The sequence below is a fragment of the Gouania willdenowi genome, chromosome 20, assembly GCF_900634775.1.
Source record: "Gouania willdenowi chromosome 20, fGouWil2.1, whole genome shotgun sequence".
NCBI classification, from domain to species: Eukaryota; Metazoa; Chordata; class Actinopteri; order Blenniiformes; family Gobiesocidae; genus Gouania; species Gouania willdenowi.
The window spans coordinates 6,895,535-6,916,119 of NC_041063.1; the positions used below are offsets into that span (position 1 = coordinate 6,895,535).

General features: G+C 37.9%; 1 protein-coding gene across 2 annotated transcripts; it reads right to left on the minus strand.

Moving 5' to 3' along the window:
• Positions 1-2,062: 2,062 nt before the first annotated feature.
• LOC114454517 (early nodulin-75-like) lies at positions 2,063-20,138 on the minus strand. 2 transcript variants are annotated; one of them, XM_028435066.1, is made up of 8 exons: positions 19,525-20,138; positions 4,302-4,373; positions 4,049-4,192; positions 3,872-3,948; positions 2,801-3,781; positions 2,564-2,714; positions 2,352-2,459; positions 2,063-2,257 (listed from the first exon to the last, which is right to left on the minus strand). In XM_028435066.1, the coding sequence occupies exons 2-8, from the start codon at positions 4,368-4,370 to the stop codon at positions 2,063-2,065; spliced, it is 1,725 nt and encodes a 574-aa protein (XP_028290867.1). In that variant the 5' UTR covers positions 4,371-4,373; positions 19,525-20,138. The 2 variants fall into 2 exon arrangements, with proteins under 2 accessions (XP_028290867.1, XP_028290865.1); XM_028435064.1 differs by lacking the exon at positions 19,525-20,138 and having other exon boundaries at positions 4,302-4,786.
• Positions 20,139-20,585: the final 447 nt, after the last annotated feature.

Genomic DNA, 20,585 nt, shown 5'->3' on the forward strand with positions numbered 1-20,585 from the left:
GGAACTGGTGAAGCGTAGAGGTCCTCCTCGCCGAGCATTCTGGTGCTGCAATGCCAACCTGGCGGCGGTGAAGCCATCCTCTGGTTCATGCTCTCGAACCCAGGTACGGACGTCGGGTGGCAGGACACATAGAAGCTGCTCCATGATGACGAGCTCTCCTATCTGTTCCTTGGTGAGCTGGTCCGGACGAACCCACCGTCGATACAAACTTTTAAGGCGGTGATATGTCTCCGTCGGGGTCTCTCCTGAAGGCACAGTGGGACAACGGAACTGCTGTCTGTGCGTTTCAGGGGAAATGTCAAATTTTGCTAGTAAAGCAGTTTTCAAGTCTCTGTAGCAGTAAGCTTCATCTTCGTCCATAGCTGTATAAGCTTCTAACGCTTTCCCGGACAGAAGTGGCACCAGACGGCAGGCCCACTCAGTCTCTGGCCATCTCCACGTCTTAGCGATGCGCTCAAACCGCAACAAGTAATTTTCAATGTCCTCTCCACTTTGGAATGGAGGAATCTTTGGCTCCACAGAGTATGGTCGCCAGTCCAGTGGTGGCGCATTATCCAGACCACGCGAATTCTCCCCTGGTGGCCGGTACAGTGTTGTCGACTCACCTTGGGGTCGTCTTGAAGGTCCAGGGGTTGGCAGGGCCATCCTCGGACTCGGACTACTCGTCCCGGAACTTCCTGGATCTCCAACTCAGGATGCAGGTGAAGGTGAGTGCAGCGTTGTACGGAGGTTACGGATCTCTGCAATCAGACCCTCTTCTCTCCTCTGCTGATTATCCATAAAGTCCTTCATCAGGCCCATGAATTCCGACATGGGTGGCGCAGTGGGACCACCCCCTTCATGGAGCTCAGAAGCATACTCCTCTTCAAACCTCAGAACAGCATGTAAAGCTCAGGTAGATTGAGTATTGAGTGTGTCCTAACCCAGACCTTTCCCATTACAAACTACACTACAGAACTCACTCACACATGCTGTCCCTTACAGGTGAAAAGCCAAAAGTGGTACATATTGTACATCTGGTTGTTAATAAATGAGCCTGTGTGGCATTTTGCATCAGCAAATTTAACCGAAAATTGTCTTTCTAGTCGGACTTTATTTGAAATAACCAAATCACCAATTTGAGAAAATATATTTAGATATGAGTTTTGGTCCATATTGTCTAGCCCTGGTAAGAATGTTCACAGCATTTCAATGTCAACAAAGATACCATACCAGATTCTAATCACCTAGTAATGTATTTAGTAAGTGGTTGACAAGTGGCTATTTTAGATTTCCTGTAGACTTGTCTTAAAATATAAGGGACACTGGAGCATGGTTGGGGTGGTGGGTCAGACAAATCTTATTGTATCACTGACCTGTTTGCATTAAAATCACTGCATGCTGTAAAATCACTTTAATGATGTAATTATTTTACTGTAGGCTGCTTAAAGGTTCAAGTTATTTTTTAATACATGATTATGGTCCAAAACAATACAAAAGCAGTTTGTTTTATCAAGGGACATGAAACTTGTGTTGGCGGCTGGCTGGCTCCCCACACCGTGCATGAAGTGGGGTGGTCAGTCAATGACTCCTGAGGGGTATTCCATAAAGCGGGTTATGTTCAAACTCTGAGTATGTTCAGGCTCAAATGAGGGAAACTCTGAGTATGCCATTCCAAAAAGCGAGGTATGTTCTTCTCTGAGTATGTTACCCGGGAAACATTGTCCGTGAACTAAACCTGGTCGCTGGCATGTTTTATCAAAGAAACCCTGGGTTTCTACCTGGCTCCGCCCACCTGATCACCATTTCTTCACACTTTAATTTACCTTAACACTTTTCTCTGAAACACATTAGTGACATCACACACCACAGACGTGTTCACATTATTACTAATGTTGTGTTGCTTTACGTCTTTTTTTTTTTTTTTTGTGATAACGATAATTTTCTTTATAACATTGTAGATGCAGATCATTGGTTTGTCATGGCAGTTTGTGTATTCTTTGAGCCATTGATGATGGCTTTTTATCGCGCGCGTGCACATAAGTAACCCAAGGTTTACATACTCGGGGTTGATTGACCCACTTCATACCAGCTTTAATGGAATCCGATACCCAGAGTTTCCCATCGCGGGGTATGTTGACCCAGAGTTTATGGATAGACTCAGAGTTTGTTTATCCGCCTTTATGGAATACCCCACTGGACCACTTCCATCCCCAGTTCGCTTCTTTGAAGTGTTCATGTTTCCATCTTTTGCCCAATTTCGTTTCCTTTTCGTTCCCTAAAAACAAACACATGAAACTGTGTCAGCTGATCAAACACTTTCACGTCACCTTTGAGGTTGCTTTGTCAACATGTCTGCAAAGTAGACTTACGTAGTTGATTTTGTTGCTCCACCCGGGGTTCTCAATGGAGTGGAGAGAAGTTAGCTCTTTGGCCTTAGTAGTGTACTTCTCTTTCTCCTTTTCTGACATCATTTTATACTGTAGATGGACAACAACAAAAGTGTCAGTCACACACACTGGAGACGAAAGTTTAAAGATGACAGATCATCTGGAAAAGCATGAAGGCGAACAAACTAACTCACCCGTTCACTGAGGAATTTGTTAACCGCAGCACTGCTTCTCACGCCCAGCTCCTCCTCCGCAGACTTCCTGTGCTCCGTCAGAAAGAGCATGAAGGCGTTCGGAGGCTTTTTGATGTGCGGCCCGTCTGCCACCCTAGGCTTCTTCGCCATTCTGAAGAAAAAAAACACAAATACACATTGTAAGAGTACAATCCAGAGTCAGACTCAAGAAAGACATGTAGGAATAAAACAACTCACCGTGAAACTGGGGCAATCGCTGGGAGCGCTGTCTGCACTGGGGTCGCTCTATATGCTGGGGGTGCTGTCTGCACTGGGGGCGCTCTATGTGCTGGGGGTGCTGTCTCTACTGGTGGCGCTCGATGCACAGGGGGAACTCTATGCCCTGGGGGTGCAGTCTGCACTGGGGGCGCTCTATGCGCTGGGGGTGCTGTCTGCACTGGGGGTGCTCTATGTGCTGGGGGTGCTGTCTGCACTGGGGTCGCTGTCTGCACTGGGGGCGCTCTATATGCTGGGGGTGCTGTCTGCACTGGGGGCGCTCTATGTGCTGGGGGTGCTGTCTCTACTGGTGGTGCTTGATGCACTGAGGGAACTCTATGCCCTGGGGGTGCTCTCTGCACTGGGGACCCTCTATGCCCTGGGGGTGCAGTCTGCACTGGGGGCGCTCTATGCGCTGGGGGTGCTGTCTGCACTGGGGGTGCTCTATGCGCTGGGGGTGCTGCCTGCACTGGGGGCGCTGTTTCCACTGGTCGCGCTCGATGCACAGGGGGAACGCTATGCCCTGGGGGTGCTCTCTGCACTGGGGGCCCTCTATGCCCTGGGAGTGCAGTCTGCACTGGGAGCGCTCTATGTGCTGGGGGTGCTGTCTGCACTGGGGGTGCTCTATGCGCTGGGGGTGCTGTCTGCATTGGGGTCGCTGTCTGCACTGGGGGCGCTCTATATGCTGGGGGTGCTGTCTGCACTCGGGGCGCTCTATGCGCTGGGGGTGCTGTCTCTACTGGTGGCGCTCGATGCACAGGGGGAACTCTATGCCCTGGGGGTGCTCTCTGCACTGGGGGCCCTCTATGCCCTGGGGGTGCAGTCTGCACTGGGGGCGCTCTATGCGCTGGGGGTGCTGTCTTCACTGGGGGTGCTCTATGCGCTGGGGGTGCTGCCTGCACTGGGGGCGCTGTTTCCACTGGTCGCGCTCGATGCACTGGGGGCACAAAGTAATTCTCTTTCCTAAAAGACGAAAACACACTGGATCAGAAACTATATCACATAAGAAGTAACGTCTATTGTAGTTCTCCTCTGTTTGTTGGCTTTACTTACTTTCCCCCAAAGGTGGGGACTGTAGTCGTCCTTGGAGCATACACTGGGATCGAAGATTTCACTGGGATTCTATCATACTGGAGACACAAAACCACGTGAAAGTTAGACACCCTGTCATGGTATCATTACAGAAATCTGCAAATATATATAAAGTGACGTGTTAAACAAAGATCTTACTATGAAAACAGGTCCAGCATTAGCTGGGGGGGTTACGTTTAGGAGTTCAGTCCAATGTGGAATGCGGGGCATGTTTGAGTAGCCAGGAACCTGTGAGGGTTGGTAATCAGCATCCAATATGGCAATGACGCTAGGAACCTCTTCCTGAAAAGCAGAAGAATATCCATATTTTAGGAACCATCAATAACACATCAACATCATTAAGTAGAGAATTGTACAGAAGAACATGAAGGGGGCTTGACCAGGTTCTTACCAGCTGAACTGACTCCTGTTGTTCTCTGGCCCACATCGGCTCATCTTCAAGGCAATAAATATCTTCCATACTCTGAGGGAGGAAATAGGTTTAGTGAGTAGATCAGTAACATATATTAGTAATATAGGGTAAAGTTTTTTTTTTTTTTTTTTATTCACATATTCTGATACAAACATTGTTCCACACTAACTGTGATCTATTGTAGTGTAATAAGTAAAACTAACCAAATCTCAATAATATGATCAAATCAAATGATCAAAGTTGCTAACATTTGACCACACAACATGCTAACCACAGCAGAGATGAAGATCATCTCATCCATAACACTGTTACAATGCATTTCTTTATATTGATAATTTAATTAATAAATAAATTATGTATATATGACAGCACTTATGATAATTATGTAGAAACCATAAGAAGGTTATTGTCACAATAAGTTTGGAAACATAATCTTTAAAAGAATTTACTTTGATTTGACTGGAATTTTTTTCAACTTGAAAAAAAATATTTTTAAATATCAGCGAGCGATTAACACTTAAAAGGGTTATTTTCTTTTTTGAAAAGCTAAAGCAAATGGACTGAAGAAAGATGGTTATCAACGCTGGAAATCAATGTTTTGTTGCTCTTCAGTTAAAAATTGGTTTGTTTATACAGGTTGTATGGAACACAGATAATGGTTTCTGTGGTGACCACTTTCAAGTCATAAAAGTAATAATTTGTTTATGCAGGTTGCTATGGAATCCTTTTATGTCAAGTGCCTCGGTACCCTAAGGGTTTCAATGCACAGTGTCTACCCTAATATATATCAAATATAATAATTACATTGTTAAGAAAACAATTCATGAAAAAAATAATCATAATATCACTGCACAATATAAAAATTTAGGATTTTTTTTTTTAACTTGTGATGCAATCTGAGGGTCACGTAAAAAAAACAAAAAAACGAGGTACTGTCAGCGGGGATTGTCATTCATATCACTGTTACATTGCATTTCTCTGTATTGATTATTTAGTTAATAAATAAATGATGTATATTTGATAGCACTTATGATAATTATGTAGAAACCATAACAATCATGTCACTGTCACAATACGTTTGGAAACATATTCTTTAAAAGCACTTACTTTGAGTTGACTGGAATTTTTTTCAACTTGAAAAAAAATGTTTTTAAATATCAGCAAGCGATTAACACTTAAAAGGGTGATTTTCTTTTTGAAAAGCTAAAGCAAATGGACTGAAGAAAGATGGTTATCTACGCTGGAGATCAATGTTTTGCTGCTCTTCAGTTAAAAGAAGGTTTGTTTATGCAGGTTCTATGGAACACAGATAATGGTTTCTGTGGTGACCACTTTCAAGTCATAAAAGTAATAATGTGTTTATGCAGGTTTCTATGGAATCCTTTTATGTCAAGTGCCTCGGTACCCTAAGGGTTTCAATGCACAGTCTACCCTAAAATTAATCAAATATAATAAAAATAGACAAAAACTAAATTAACAAAAATAATTACATTGTTAAGAAAACAATTCATGAAAAAAATAATCATAATGTCAATGCACAATATAACAATTTAGGAATTTTTTTTCTTTAACTTGTGATGCAATCTGAGGGTCACGTAAAAAAAAAAAAACGAGGTACTGTCAGCGGGGATGGGGGTTGTCATTCATATCACTGTTACATTGGATTTCTTTGTATTAATAATTTAATTAATAAATGAATTATGTATATTTCTCCGGCTCACATCGGCTCATCATTAAAACAATCAATATCCTCCATACTCTGAGGGAGGAAAATAGGTTTAGTGAGCAGATCAGTAACATATATATATTAACAAAAGGTAAAGTTTTTTTTTTTTAATCTTGTCCGCACCTGCTGTCAAAGGTCAACACTACAAGAAGTGCAATTGTTATGAGACATGCCCCAGATGCATGTTTTGTTATTGCAATAAAATACATTGGTTTATTTTATTGCTTAATTGTGACCATCACCAGCCCTCCCTAAGGAAGGGTAAGACATTTTTTACTATAGGGAGGATATAAAAAGGGAGAGCAGTGTTACCCCTAGGTGGAAGGGGGGTAGAGGGGAAAGGGAGCAGTGAGGAGAGACTTAAGGTTAAAAAAATTTTTTTTTTTTTTAACGCGCTTATTCTGAAACAAATATTGTTACACACTAACTGTAATCTATTGTAGTGTAATAATTTAAACTAACCAAATCTCAATAATATGATCAAATCAAACGACATCCCATCCAAAACACTGTTACATTGCATTTCTTTGTATTGATTAATTAGTTAATAAATAAATGAAGTATATTTGATAGCACTTATGATAATTATATAGAAACCATAACAATCATGTCACTGTCACAATACGTTTGGAAACATTTTCCTTAAAAGCACTTACTTTGAGTTGACTGGAATTTTTTTCAACTTGAAAAAAAAAGTTTTTAAATATCAGCGAGCGATTAACACTTAAAAGGGTGATTTTCTTTTTGAAATGTTAAAGCAAATGGACTGAAGAAAGATGGTTATCTACGCTGGAGATCAATGTTTTGCTGCTCTTCAGTTAAAAGTTGGTTTGTTTATGCAAGTTCTATGGAACACAGATAATGGTTTCTGTGATGACCACTTTCAAGTCATAAAAGTAATAATTTGTTTATGCAGGTTGCTATGGAATCCTTTTATGTCAAGTGCCTCGGTACCCTAAGGGTTTCAATGCACAGTCTACCCTAAAATTAATCAAATATAATAAAAATAGACAAAAACTAAATTAACAAAAATAATTACATTGTTAAGAAAAAAATTCATGAAAAAAATAATCATAATGTCAATGCACAACATAACAATTTAGGATTTTTTTTTCTTTAACTTGTGATGCAATCTGAGGGTCACGTAAAAAACGAGGTACTGTCAGCAGGGATGGGGGTTGTCATTCATATCACTGTTACATTGCATTTCTTTGTATTAATAATTTAATTAATAAATTAATTATGTATATTTCTCCGGCCCACATCGGCTCATCATTAAAACAATCAATATCCTCCATACTCTGAGGGAGGAAAATAGGTTTAGTGAGCAGATCAGTAACATATATATATTAACAAAGGGTAAAGTTTTTTTTTTTTAATCTTGTCCGCACCTGCTGCCAAAGGTCAACACTACAAGAAATGCAATTGTTATGAGACATGCCCCAGATGCATGTTTTGTTATTGCAATAAAATACATTGGTTTATTTTATTGCTTAATTGTGACCATCACCAGCCCTCCCTAAGGAAGGGTAAGACATTTTTTACTATAGGGAGGATATAAAAAGGGAGAGCAGTGTTACACCTAGGTGGAAGGGGGGTAGAGGGGAAAGGGAGCAGTGAGGAGAGACTTAAGGTTAAAAAAAAGTTGTTTTTTTTTAACGCGCTTATTCTGAAACAAATATTGTTACACACTAACTGTAATCTATTGTAGTGTAATAATTTAAACTAACCAAATCTCAATAATATGATCAAATCAAACGACATCCCATCCAAAACACTGTTACATTGCATTTCTTTGTATTGATTAATTAGTTAATAAATAAATGAAGTATATTTGATAGCACTTATGATAATTATATAGAAACCATAACAATCATGTCACTGTCACAATACGTTTGGAAACATTTTCCTTAAAAGCACTTACTTTGAGTTAACTGGAATTTTTTTCAACTTGAAAAAAAAAGTTTTTAAATATCAGCGAGCGATTAACACTTAAAAGGGTGATTTTCTTTTTGAAATGTTAAAGCAAATGGACTGAAGAAAGATGGTTATCTACGCTGGAGATCAATGTTTTGCTGCTCTTCAGTTAAAAGTTGGTTTGTTTATGCAGGTTCTATGGAACACAGATAATGGTTTCTGTGGTGACCACTTTCAAGTCATAAAAGTAATATTTTGTTTATGCAGGTTGATATGGAATCCTTTTATGTCAAGTGCCTCTGTACCCTCAGGGTTTCAATGCACAGTCTACCCTAAAATTAATCAAATATAATAAAAATAGACAAAAACTAAATTAACAAAAATAATTACATTGTTAAGAAAAAAATTCATGAAAAAAATAATCATAATGTCAATGCACAACATAACAATTTAGGAATTTTTTTTCTTTAACTTGTGATGCAATCTGAGGGTCACGTAAAAAACGAGGTACTGTCAGCAGGGATGGGGGTTGTCATTCATATCACTGTTACATTGCATTTCTTTGTATTAATAATTTAATTAATAAATTAATTATGTATATTTCTCCGGCCCACATCGGCTCATCATTAAAACAATCAATATCCTCCATACTCTGAGGGAGGAAAATAGGTTTAGTGAGCAGATCAGTAACATATATATATTAACAAAGGGTAAAGTTTTTTTTTTTTAATCTTGTCCGCACATGCTGTCAAAGGTCAACACTACAAGAAATGCAATTGTTATGAGACATGCCCCAGATGCATGTTTTGTTATTGCAATAAAATACATTGGTTTATTTTATTGCTTAATTGTGACCATCACCAGCCCTCCCTAAGGAAGGGTAAGACATTTTTTACTATAGGGAGGATATAAAAAGGGAGAGCAGTGTTACACCTAGGTGGAAGGGGGGTAGAGGGGAAAGGGAGCAGTGAGGAGAGACTTAAGGTTAAAAAAAAGTTGTTTTTTTTAACGCGCTTATTCTGAAACAAACATTGTTACACACTAACTGTAATCTATTGTAGTGTAATAATTTAAACTAACCAAATCTCAATAATATGATCAAATCAAACGACATCCCATCCAAAACACTGTTACATTGCATTTCTTTGTATTGATTAATTAGTTAATAAATAAATGATGTATATTTGATAGCACTTTAGATAATTATATAGAAACCATAACAATCATGTCACTGTCACAATACGTTTGGAAACATTTTCCTTAAAAGCACTTACTTTGAGTTGACTGGAATTTTTTTCAACTTGAAAAAAATGTTTTTAAATATCAGCGAGCGATTAACACTTAAAAGGGTGATTTTCTTTTTGAAAAGCTAAAGCAAATGGACTGAAGAAAGATGGTTATCTACGCTGGAGATCAATGTTTTGCTGCTCTTCAGTTAAAAGTTGGTTTGTTTATGCAAGTTCTATGGAACACAGATAATGGTTTCTGTGGTGACCACTTTCAAGTCATAAAAGTAATATTTTGTTTATGCAGGTTGCTATGGAATCCTTTTATGCCAAGTGCCTCGGTACCCTAAGGGTTTCAATGCACAGTGTCTACCCTAAAATTAATCAAATATAATAAAAAAAGACAAAAATTAAATTAAAAAAATAATTACATTGTTAAGAAAACAATTCATGAAAAAAATAATCATAATATCACTGCACAATATAACAATTTAGGAATTTTTTTTCTTTAACTTGTGATGCAATCCGAGGGTCACGTAAAAAACGAGGTATTGTCAGCGAGGATGGGGGTTGTCATTCATATCACTGTTACATTGCATTTCTTTGTATTGCTAATTTAATTAATAAATTAATTATGTATATTTGTCCGGCTCACATCGGCTCATCATTAAAAGAATAAATATCCTCCATACTCTGAGGGAGGAAAATAGGTTTAGTGAGCAGATCAGTAACATATATATATATATTAACAAAGGGTAAAGTTTTAAAGTTTTTTTTTTTTTAATCTTGTCCGCACCTGCTGTCAAAGGTCAACACTACAAGAAGTGCAATTGTTATGAGACATGCCCCAGATGCATGTTTTGTTATTGCAATAAAATACATTGGTTTATTGTATTGCTTAATTGTGACCATCACCAGCCCTCCCTAAGGAAGGGTAAGACATTTTTTACTATAGGGAGGATATAAAAAGGGAGAGCAGTGTTACACCTAGGTGGAAGGGGGGTAGAGGGGAAAGGGAGCAGTGAGGAGAGACTTAAGGTTAAAAAAAAGTTGTTTTTTTTTAACGCGCTTATTCTGAAACAAATATTGTTACACACTAACTGTAATCTATTGTAGTGTAATAATTTAAACTAACCAAATCTCAATAATATGATCAAATCAAACGACATCCCATCCAAAACACTGTTACATTGCATTTCTTTGTATTGATTAATTAGTTAATAAATAAATGAAGTATATTTGATAGCACTTATGATAATTATATAGAAACCATAACAATCATGTCACTGTCACAATACGTTTGGAAACATTTTCCTTAAAAGCACTTACTTTGAGTTGACTGGAATTTTTTTCAACTTGAAAAAAAAAGTTTTTAAATATCAGCGAGCGATTAACACTTAAAAGGGTGATTTTCTTTTTGAAATGTTAAAGCAAATGGACTGAAGAAAGATGGTTATCTACGCTGGAGATCAATGTTTTGCTGCTCTTCAGTTAAAAGTTGGTTTGTTTATGCAAGTTCTATGGAACACAGATAATGGTTTCTGTGATGACCACTTTCAAGTCATAAAAGTAATAATTTGTTTATGCAGGTTGCTATGGAATCCTTTTATGTCAAGTGCCTCGGTACCCTAAGGGTTTCAATGCACAGTGTCTACCCTAAAATATATCAAATATAATAAAAATAGACAAAAACTAAATTAACAAAAACATTGTTAAGAAAACAATTCATGAAAAAAATATTCATAATATCACTGCACAATATAACAATTTAGGATTTTTTTTTTAACTTGTGATGCAATCTGAGGGTCACGTAAAAAAAGAGGTACTGTCAGCAGGGATGGGGGTTGTCATTCATATCACTGTTACATTGCATTTCTTTGTATTAATAATTTAATTAATAAATTAATTATGTATATTTGTCCGGCTCACATCGGCTCATCATTAAAACAATAAATATCCTCCATACTCTGAGGGAGGAAAATAGGTTTAGTGAGCAGATCAGTAACATATATATATATATTAACAAAGTGTAAAGTTTTAAAGTTTTTTTTTTTTTAATCTTGTCCGCACCTGCTGTCAAAGGTCAACACTACAAGAAGTGCAATTGTTATGAGACATGCCCCAGATGCATGTTTTGTTATTGCAATAAAATACATTGGTTTATTTTATTGCTTAATTTTGACCATCACCAGCCCTCCCTAAGGAAGGGTAAGACATTTTTTACTATAGGGAGGATATAAAAAGGGAGAGCAGTGTTACACCTAGGTGGAAGGGGGTAGAGGGGAAAGGGAGCAGTGAGGAGAGACTTAAGGTTAAAAAAAAGTTTTTTTTTTTAACGCGCTTATTCTGAAACAAACATTGTTACACACTAACTGTAATCTATTGTAGTGTAATAATTTAAACTAACCAAATCTCAATAATATGATCAAATCAAACGACATCCCATCCAAAACACTGTTACATTGCATTTCTTTGTATTGATTAATTAGTTAATAAATAAATGATGTATATTTGATAGCACTTTAGATAATTATATAGAAACCATAACAATCATGTCACTGTCACAATACGTTTGGAAACATTTTCCTTAAAAGCACTTACTTTGAGTTGACTGGAATTTTTTTCAACTTGAAAAAAATGTTTTTAAATATCAGCGAGCGATTAACACTTAAAAGGGTGATTTTCTTTTTGAAAAGCTAAAGCAAATGGACTGAAGAAAGATGGTTATCTACGCTGGAGATCAATGTTTTGCTGCTCTTCAGTTAAAAGTTGGTTTGTTTATGCAAGTTCTATGGAACACAGATAATGGTTTCTGTGGTGACCACTTTCAAGTCATAAAAGTAATATTTTGTTTATGCAGGTTGCTATGGAATCCTTTTATGCCAAGTGCCTCGGTACCCTAAGGGTTTCAATGCACAGTGTCTACCCTAAAATTAATCAAATATAATAAAAAAAGACAAAAATTAAATTAAAAAAATAATTACATTGTTAAGAAAACAATTCATGAAAAAAATAATCATAATATCACTGCACAATATAACAATTTAGGAATTTTTTTTCTTTAACTTGTGATGCAATCCGAGGGTCACGTAAAAAACGAGGTATTGTCAGCGGGGATGGGGGTTGTCATTCATATCACTGTTACATTGCATTTCTTTGTATTGATAATTTAATTAATAAATTAATTATGTATATTTGTCCGGCTCACATCGGCTCATCATTAAAACAATCAATATCCTCCATACTCTGAGGGAGGAAAATAGGTTTAGTGAGCAGATCAGTAACATATATATATATATTAACAAAGGGTAAAGTTTTAAAGTTTTTTTTTTTTTAATCTTGTCCGCACCTGCTGTCAAAGGTCAACACTACAAGAAGTGCAATTGTTATGAGACATGCCCCAGATGCATGTTTTGTTATTGCAATAAAATACATTGGTTTATTTTATTGCTTAATTGTGACCATCACCAGCCCTCCCTAAGGAAGGGTAAGACATTTTTTACTATAGGGAGGATATAAAAAGGGAGAGCAGTGTTACACCTAGGTGGAAGGGGGGTAGAGGGGAAAGGGAGCAGTGAGGAGAGACTTAAGGTTAAAAAAAAGTTTTTTTTTTAACGCGCTTATTCTGAAACAAACATTGTTACACACTAACTGTAATCTATTGTAGTGTAATAATTTAAACTAACCAAATCTCAATAATATGATCAAATCAAACGACATCCTATCCAAAACACTGTTACATTGCATTTCTTTGTATTGATTAATTAGTTAATAAATAAATGATGTATATTTGATAGCACTTTAGATAATTATATAGAAACCATAACAATCATGTCACTGTCACAATACGTTTGGAAACATTTTCCTTAAAAGCACTTACTTTGAGTTGACTGGAATTTTTTTCAACTTGAAAAAAAAGTTTTTAAATATCAGCGAGCGATTAACACTTAAAAGGGTGATTTTCTTTTTGAAAAGCTAAAGCAAATGGACTGAAGAAAGATGGTTATCTACGCTGGAGATCAATGTTTTGCTGCTCTTCAGTTAAAAGTTGGTTTGTTTATGCAAGTTCTATGGAACACAGATAATGGTTTCTGTGGTGACCACTTTCAAGTCATGAAAGTAATATTGTGTTTATGCAGGTTGCTATGGAATCCTTTTATGCCAAGTGCCTCGGTACCCTAAGGGTTTCAATGCACAGTGTCTACCCTAAAATATATCAAATATAATAAAAATAGACAAAAACTAAATTAACAAAAACATTGTTAAGAAAACAATTCATGAAAAAAATATTCATAATATCACTGCACAATATAACAATTTAGGATTTTTTTTTTAACTTGTGATGCAATCTGAGGGTCACGTAAAAAACGAGGTACTGTCAGCAGGGATGGGGGTTGTCATTCATATCACTGTTACATTGCATTTCTTTGTATTAATAATTTAATTAATAAATTAATTATGTATATTTGTCCGGCTCACATCGGCTCATCATTAAAACAATAAATATCCTCCATACTCTGAGGGAGGAAAATAGGTTTAGTGAGCAGATCAGTAACATATATATATATATTAACAAAGGGTAAAGTTTTAAAGTTTTTTTTTTTTTAATCTTGTCCGCACCTGCTGTCAAAGGTCAACACTACAAGAAGTGCAATTGTTATGAGACATGCCCCAGATGCATGTTTTGTTATTGCAATAAAATACATTGGTTTATTTTATTGCTTAATTTTGACCATCACCAGCCCTCCCTAAGGAAGGGTAAGACATTTTTTACTATAGGGAGGATATAAAAAGGGAGAGCAGTGTTACACCTAGGTGGAAGGGGGTAGAGGGGAAAGGGAGCAGTGAGGAGAGACTTAAGGTTAAAAAAAAGTTTTTTTTTAACGCGCTTATTCTGAAACAAATATTGTTACACACTAACTGTAATCTATTGTAGTGTAATAATTTAAACTAACCAAATCTCAATAATATGATCAAATCAAACGACATCCCATCCAAAACACTGTTACATTGCATTTCTTTGTATTGATTAATTAGTTAATAAATAAATGAAGTATATTTGATAGCACTTATGATAATTATATAGAAACCATAACAATCATGTCACTGTCACAATACGTTTGGAAACATATTCTTTAAAAGCACTTACTTTGAGTTGACTGGAATTTTTTTCAACTTGAAAAAAAAAGTTTTTAAATATCAGCGAGCGATTAACACTTAAAAGGGTGATTTTCTTTTTGAAATGTTAAAGCAAATGGACTGAAGAAAGATGGTTATCTACGCTGGAGATCAATGTTTTGCTGCTCTTCAGTTAAAAGTTGGTTTGTTTATGCAAGTTCTATGGAACACAGATAATGGTTTCTGTGATGACCACTTTCAAGTCATAAAAGTAATAATTTGTTTATGCAGGTTGCTATGGAATTCTTTTATGTCAAGTGCCTCGGTACCCTAAGGGTTTCAATGCACAGTGTCTACCCTAAAATATATCAAATATAATAAAAATAGACAAAAACTAAATTAACAAAAACATTGTTAAGAAAACAATTCATGAAAAAAATATTCATAATATCACTGCACAATATAACAATTTAGGATTTTTTTTTTTTAACTTGTGATACAATCTGAGGGTCACGTAAAAAACGAGGTACTGACAGCAGGGATGGGGGTTGTCATTCATATCACTGTTACATTGCATTTCTTTGTATTAATAATTTAATTAATAAATTAATTATGTATATTTCTCCGGCCCACATCGGCTCATCATTAAAACAATCAATATCCTCCATACTCTGAGGGAGGAAAATAGGTTTAGTGAGCAGATCAGTAACATATATATATTAACAAAGGGTAAAGTTTTTTTTTTTTTAATCTTGTCCGCACATGCTGTCAAAGGTCAACACTACAAGAAGTGCAATTGTTATGAGACATGCCCCAGATGCATGTTTTGTTATTGCAATAAAATACTTTGGTTTATTTTATTGCTTAATTGTGACCATCACCAGCCCTCCCTAAGGAATGCTAAGACATTTTTTACTATAGGGAGGATATAAAAAGGGAGAGCAGTGTTACACCTAGGTGGAAAGGGGGTAGAGGGGAAAGGGAGCAGTGAGGAGAGACTTAAGGTTAAAAAAAAGTTTTTTTTTTAACGCGCTTCTTCTGAAACAAACATTGATAGACACTAACTGTAATCTATTGTAGTGTAATAATTTAAACTAACCAAATCTCAATAATATGATCAAATCAAACGACATCCCATCCATAACACTGTTACATTGCATTTCTTTGTAATGATTAATTAGTTAATAAATAAATGATGTATATTTGATAGCACTTTAGATAATTATATAGAAACCATAACAATCATGTCACTGTCACAATACGTTTGGAAACATTTTCCTTAAAAGCACTTACTTTGAGTTGACTGGAATTTTTTTCAACTTGAAAAAAAAGTTTTTAAATATCAGCGAGCGATTAACACTTAAAAGGGTGATTTTCTTTTTGAAAAGCTAAAGCAAATGGACTGAAGAAAGATGGTTATCTACGCTGGAGATCAATGGTTTGCTGCTCTTCAGTTAAAAGTTGGTTTGTTTATGCAAGTTCTATGGAACACAGATAATGGTTTCTGTGGTGACCACTTTCAAGTCATAAAAGTAATATTGTGTTTATGCAGGTTGCTATGGAATCCTTTTATGTCAAGTGCCTCGGTACCCTAAGGGTTTCAATGCACAGTGTCTACCCTAAAATTAATCAAATATAATAAAAAAAAGACAAAAATTAAATTAACAAAAATAATTACATTGTTAAGAAAACAATTCATGAAAAAAAATATCATAATATCACTGCACAATATAACAATTTAGGAATTTTTTTTCTTTAACTTGTGATGCAATCTGAGGGTCACGTAAAAAACGAGGTATTGTCAGCGGGGATGGGGGTTGTCATTCATATCACTGTTACATTGCATTTCTTTGTATTGATAATTTAATTAATAAATTAATTATGTATATTTGTCCGGCTCACATCGGCTCATCATTAAAACAATAAATATCCTCCATACTCTGAGGGAGGAAAATAGGTTTAGTGAGCAGATCAGTAACATATATATATATATTAACAAAGGGTAAAGTTTTTTTTTTTTAATCTTGTCCGCACCTGCTGCCAAAGGTCAACACTACAAGAAGTGCAATTGTTATGAGACATGCCCCAGATGCATGTTTTGTTATTGCAATAAAATACATTGGTTTATTTTATTGCTTAATTGTGACCATCACCAGCCCTCCCTAAGGAAGGGTAAGACATTTTTTACTATAGGGAGGATATAAAAAGGGAGAGCAGTGTTACACCTAGGTGGAAGGGGGGTAGAGGGGAAAGGGAGCAGTGAGGAGAGACTTAAGGTTAAAAAAAAGTTTTTTTTTTAACGCGCTTATTCTGAAACAAACATTGTTACACACTAACTGTAATCTATTGTAGTGTAATAATTTAAACTAACCAAATCTCAATAATATGATCAAATCAAACGACATCCCATCCAAAACACTGTTACATTGCATTTCTTTGTATTGATTAATTAGTTAATAAATAAATGATGTATATTTGATAGCACTTTAGATAATTATATAGAAACCATAACAATCATGTCACTGTCACAATACGTTTGGAAACATTTTCCTTAAAAGCACTTACTTTGAGTTGACTGGAATTTTTTTCAACTTGAAAAAAAAGTTTTTAAATATCAGCGAGCGATTAACACTTAAAAGGGTGATTTTCTTTTTGAAAAGCTAAAGCAAATGGACTGAAGAAAGATGGTTATCAACGCTGGAGATCAATGTTTTGCTGCTCTTCAGTTAAAAGTTGGTTTGTTTATGCAAGTTCTATGGAACACAGATAATGGTTTCTGTGGTGACCACTTTCAAGTCATGGAAGTAATATTGTGTTTATGCAGGTTGCTATGGAATCCTTTTATGTCAAGTGCCTCGGTACACTAAGGGTTTCAATGCACAGTCTACCCTAAAATTAATCAAATATAATAAAAAAAGACAAAAATTAAATTAACAAAAATAATTACATTGTTAAGAAAACAATTCATTAAAAAAATAATCATAATATCACTGCACAATTTAACAATTTAGGATTTTTTTTTCTTTAACTTGTGATGCAATCTGAGGGTCACGTAAAAAACGAGGTATTGTCAGCGGGGATGGGGGTTGTCATTCATATCACTGTTACATTGCATTTCTTTGTATTGATAATTTAATTAATAAATTAATTTTGTATATTTCTCCGGCTCACATCGGCTCATCATTAAAACAATAAATATCCTCCATACTCTGAGGGAGGAAAATAGGTTTAGTGAGCAGATCAGTAACATATATATATATATATTAACAAAGGGTAAAGTTTTTTTTTTTTAATCTTGTCCGCACCTGCTGTCAAAAGTCAAAACTACAAGAAGTGCAATTGTTATGAGACATGCCCCAGATGCATGTTTTGTTATTGCAATAAAATACATTGGTTTATTTTATTGCTTAATTTTGACCATCACCAGCCCTCCCTAAGGAAGGGTAAGACATTTTTTACTATAGGGAGGATATAAAAAGGGAGAGCAGTGTTACACCTAGGTGGAAGGGGGTAGAGGGGAAAGGGAGCAGTGAGGAGAGACTTAAGGTATGAAATAGAAACGGTGGGGAGGAATAGATTGTTTTACAGTGATGGTGAGATGTGAAGTTGTAGAACATATTGTGCTTATTATGTTGTGTAAGCAAGCCAGTATAGTGACAAGTGTGAAGCTTAGCTATAAAGTTGGTGGCTGTGGACAAGGGGATTGAGTGAGTGGTAATACCTAAAGCAGGTATGTGGGATTAACGTGTCTAAAGTTTAGCCCCGGTATGAATTCTATCCCACATCTCAAGGCGTGCCAGTGCATCGTAGACCAGTATATGTGCAAAAATCGCTACCGCAAACCCAGGAACTGCCCCGAGCCCGCAGATGCAGCCAGGCCAGCAGAAAGAGCAGGGGCCAAGGAGCCCCAGGCCACCCCCGAACGGCCGAGCAGCCCCCCAGACGCCCCCAAGATCCCAGGCCGAGAGGCAGACACCGCTCCCCACACACACATCTGAGGAATCCCCAAGCAGCCAAGCACCCAGCGCATCCCGCCACCGACCCCAACCCCCAACCCCAAGGCCCCCTGCCAGCATCCCACCCCCCCACCCGCCGACACCCAAGCACACAATCCCCCGAGGGGACTCCCCAGAGAGCCCCTCGCCCGAGACCCCCAGCAAAGGAGCCAAGGTCCACGCCCAGCAGACGGCCAGAGCCGCGCCGAACGGGCAGTCGGCGGACGCCCGTCGGTGGGCCCAGAGCCAGCAGGGACCGGACCCCAGGCCAGAAGGACCCGGAACAGAAGCGGCACCGAGAGCGGCGCTCCCAGGGACGACAACCACGCCCATAGTCGCCGAGGGCACCAAGGGGATTCGCAAGTCACCCCGCCGGCCCCCAGGCGCACCGACCGAGCACCCCAGAGCGTGCCAGATCTCCTTTCCTTGATGCCACCGGTGGGATGAGCCCTAGACAGCCCCCCCCCCAACAAATGGTCCAGCCACACCGCAGAGCCCGGCTCGCAGGGTGACGCCCAAGCCTGGGCCACCCGGTGCCGCACCCGCAGGCATGGTAGGGCAAGGCCCGCAACCACCCCGCCGGACCCCAAGGGCACCACTGCAGGACAAGGGACCCCCAAGGGCGAGCCCCCGGGCCAAACCCTCGTGGGGGGCGCCCACCCACCCCAGCCCACGAATCGGCCACAACCCAGCAAGACCGCACAGCCCCAGACGGCTCAAGAACAGCAGCCCAGGCCCCGCCCCCCACCGGACAGCACAATCCACGGGGCAATGCCCTCCCGGCGACCGGCGGCCGCCACCGCGGGAGAGAGGCACCCCAATGGCACACAACCAATGCAGAGCAGCAGCCCCCAGCCAAAGGCGCAGAATCCACCTACCCGCAAGCCTGCAGATAGCAGGACAGACCTACCCAGCGGCCGATACCGACCTCAACCACCAGAAAGTTTTTTTTTTAATGCACTTATTCTGAAACAAACATTGTTACACACAAACTGTGATCTATTGTAGTGTAATAATTTAAACTAACCAAATCTCAATAATATGATCAAATCAAACGACATCCCATCCATAACACTGTTACATTGCATTTCTTTGTATTGATTATTTAGTTAATAATAAATTATGTATATTTGATAGCACTTATGATAATTATATAGAAACCATAACAATCATGTCACTGTCACAATACGTTTGGAAACATATTCTTTAAAAGCACTTACTTTGAGTTGACTGGAATTTTTTTCAACTTGAAAAAAAATGTTTTTAACTATCAGCGAGCGATTAACACTTAAAAGGGTGATTTTCTTTTTGAAAAGCTAAAGCAAATGGACTGAAGAAAGATGGTTATATACGCTGGAGATCAATGTTTTGCTGCTCTTCAGTTAAAAGTTGGTATGTTTATGCAAGTTCTATGGAACACAGTCCTTAATAGTGATGGTTGGTTTCTATGGTGACCACTTTGAAGTCATAAAATAGTTTGTTTATGCGGGTTGCTATGAAATCCTTTCATGTCAATGACTTTGAAGTGATTTAGTAGCCTTGGGTCACAGGTCATCCACTGACGTCCACTGTGTACCTTTGGTGTTGTTTTGTATATTTTTGTATATCTGTATATATCTTGTGTGTGTTTGGTGTTTAGTCATTTTTTGTCAGTATTTTTTTGTACTATTAGTAGTTGTCCTGTGTTTTTGGTATTTTGTATATTTTTCAGTGGTTTTTTCCGGAGGTCTGCCGGAGGTCTTCCTGTCCGTCCCTCCTGAGCCCTCTTCGCCCAGCCTGCCGGAGGTCTTCCCGTCTGTCTCGCCTGAGCCCTCCTCGCCCTGCCCGCCGGTGGTTTTCTCGTCTCTCATGCCAGAGGAGGTCTCGCTGGAGTGGGCCACGTCTGTCTGGCCAAGGGAGTTCCCTTTGCCAACGCCGCCTCATGGGAGGCCACCGGACACCTGTGTAGGGGAACAAAGGATGATTAATATTCAAAAATATTAATTATTAATTTTTAATATGTTCGTTGCCAGAGGTGCCATCTAGAATTGAGTTTTAAGTGTCCTAGATCACTTTATTTTAATTAATTGTTACAGTTCCCTGTTTTTGTAGTGGGTTCTTGACGTCAGAATAGAGGTTTAATAAAGGTTTAAATGTCAATAAAAACACAGCGTTTACAATATGTACATGTTTATTTTACAGGCTATTACCACGATGATAGATTAGGCAGTTTCACAATCATTCACAGTTATTTTGACTCATTGGTATCACACAAAATGTACATTTTAACACAGCTGTATGG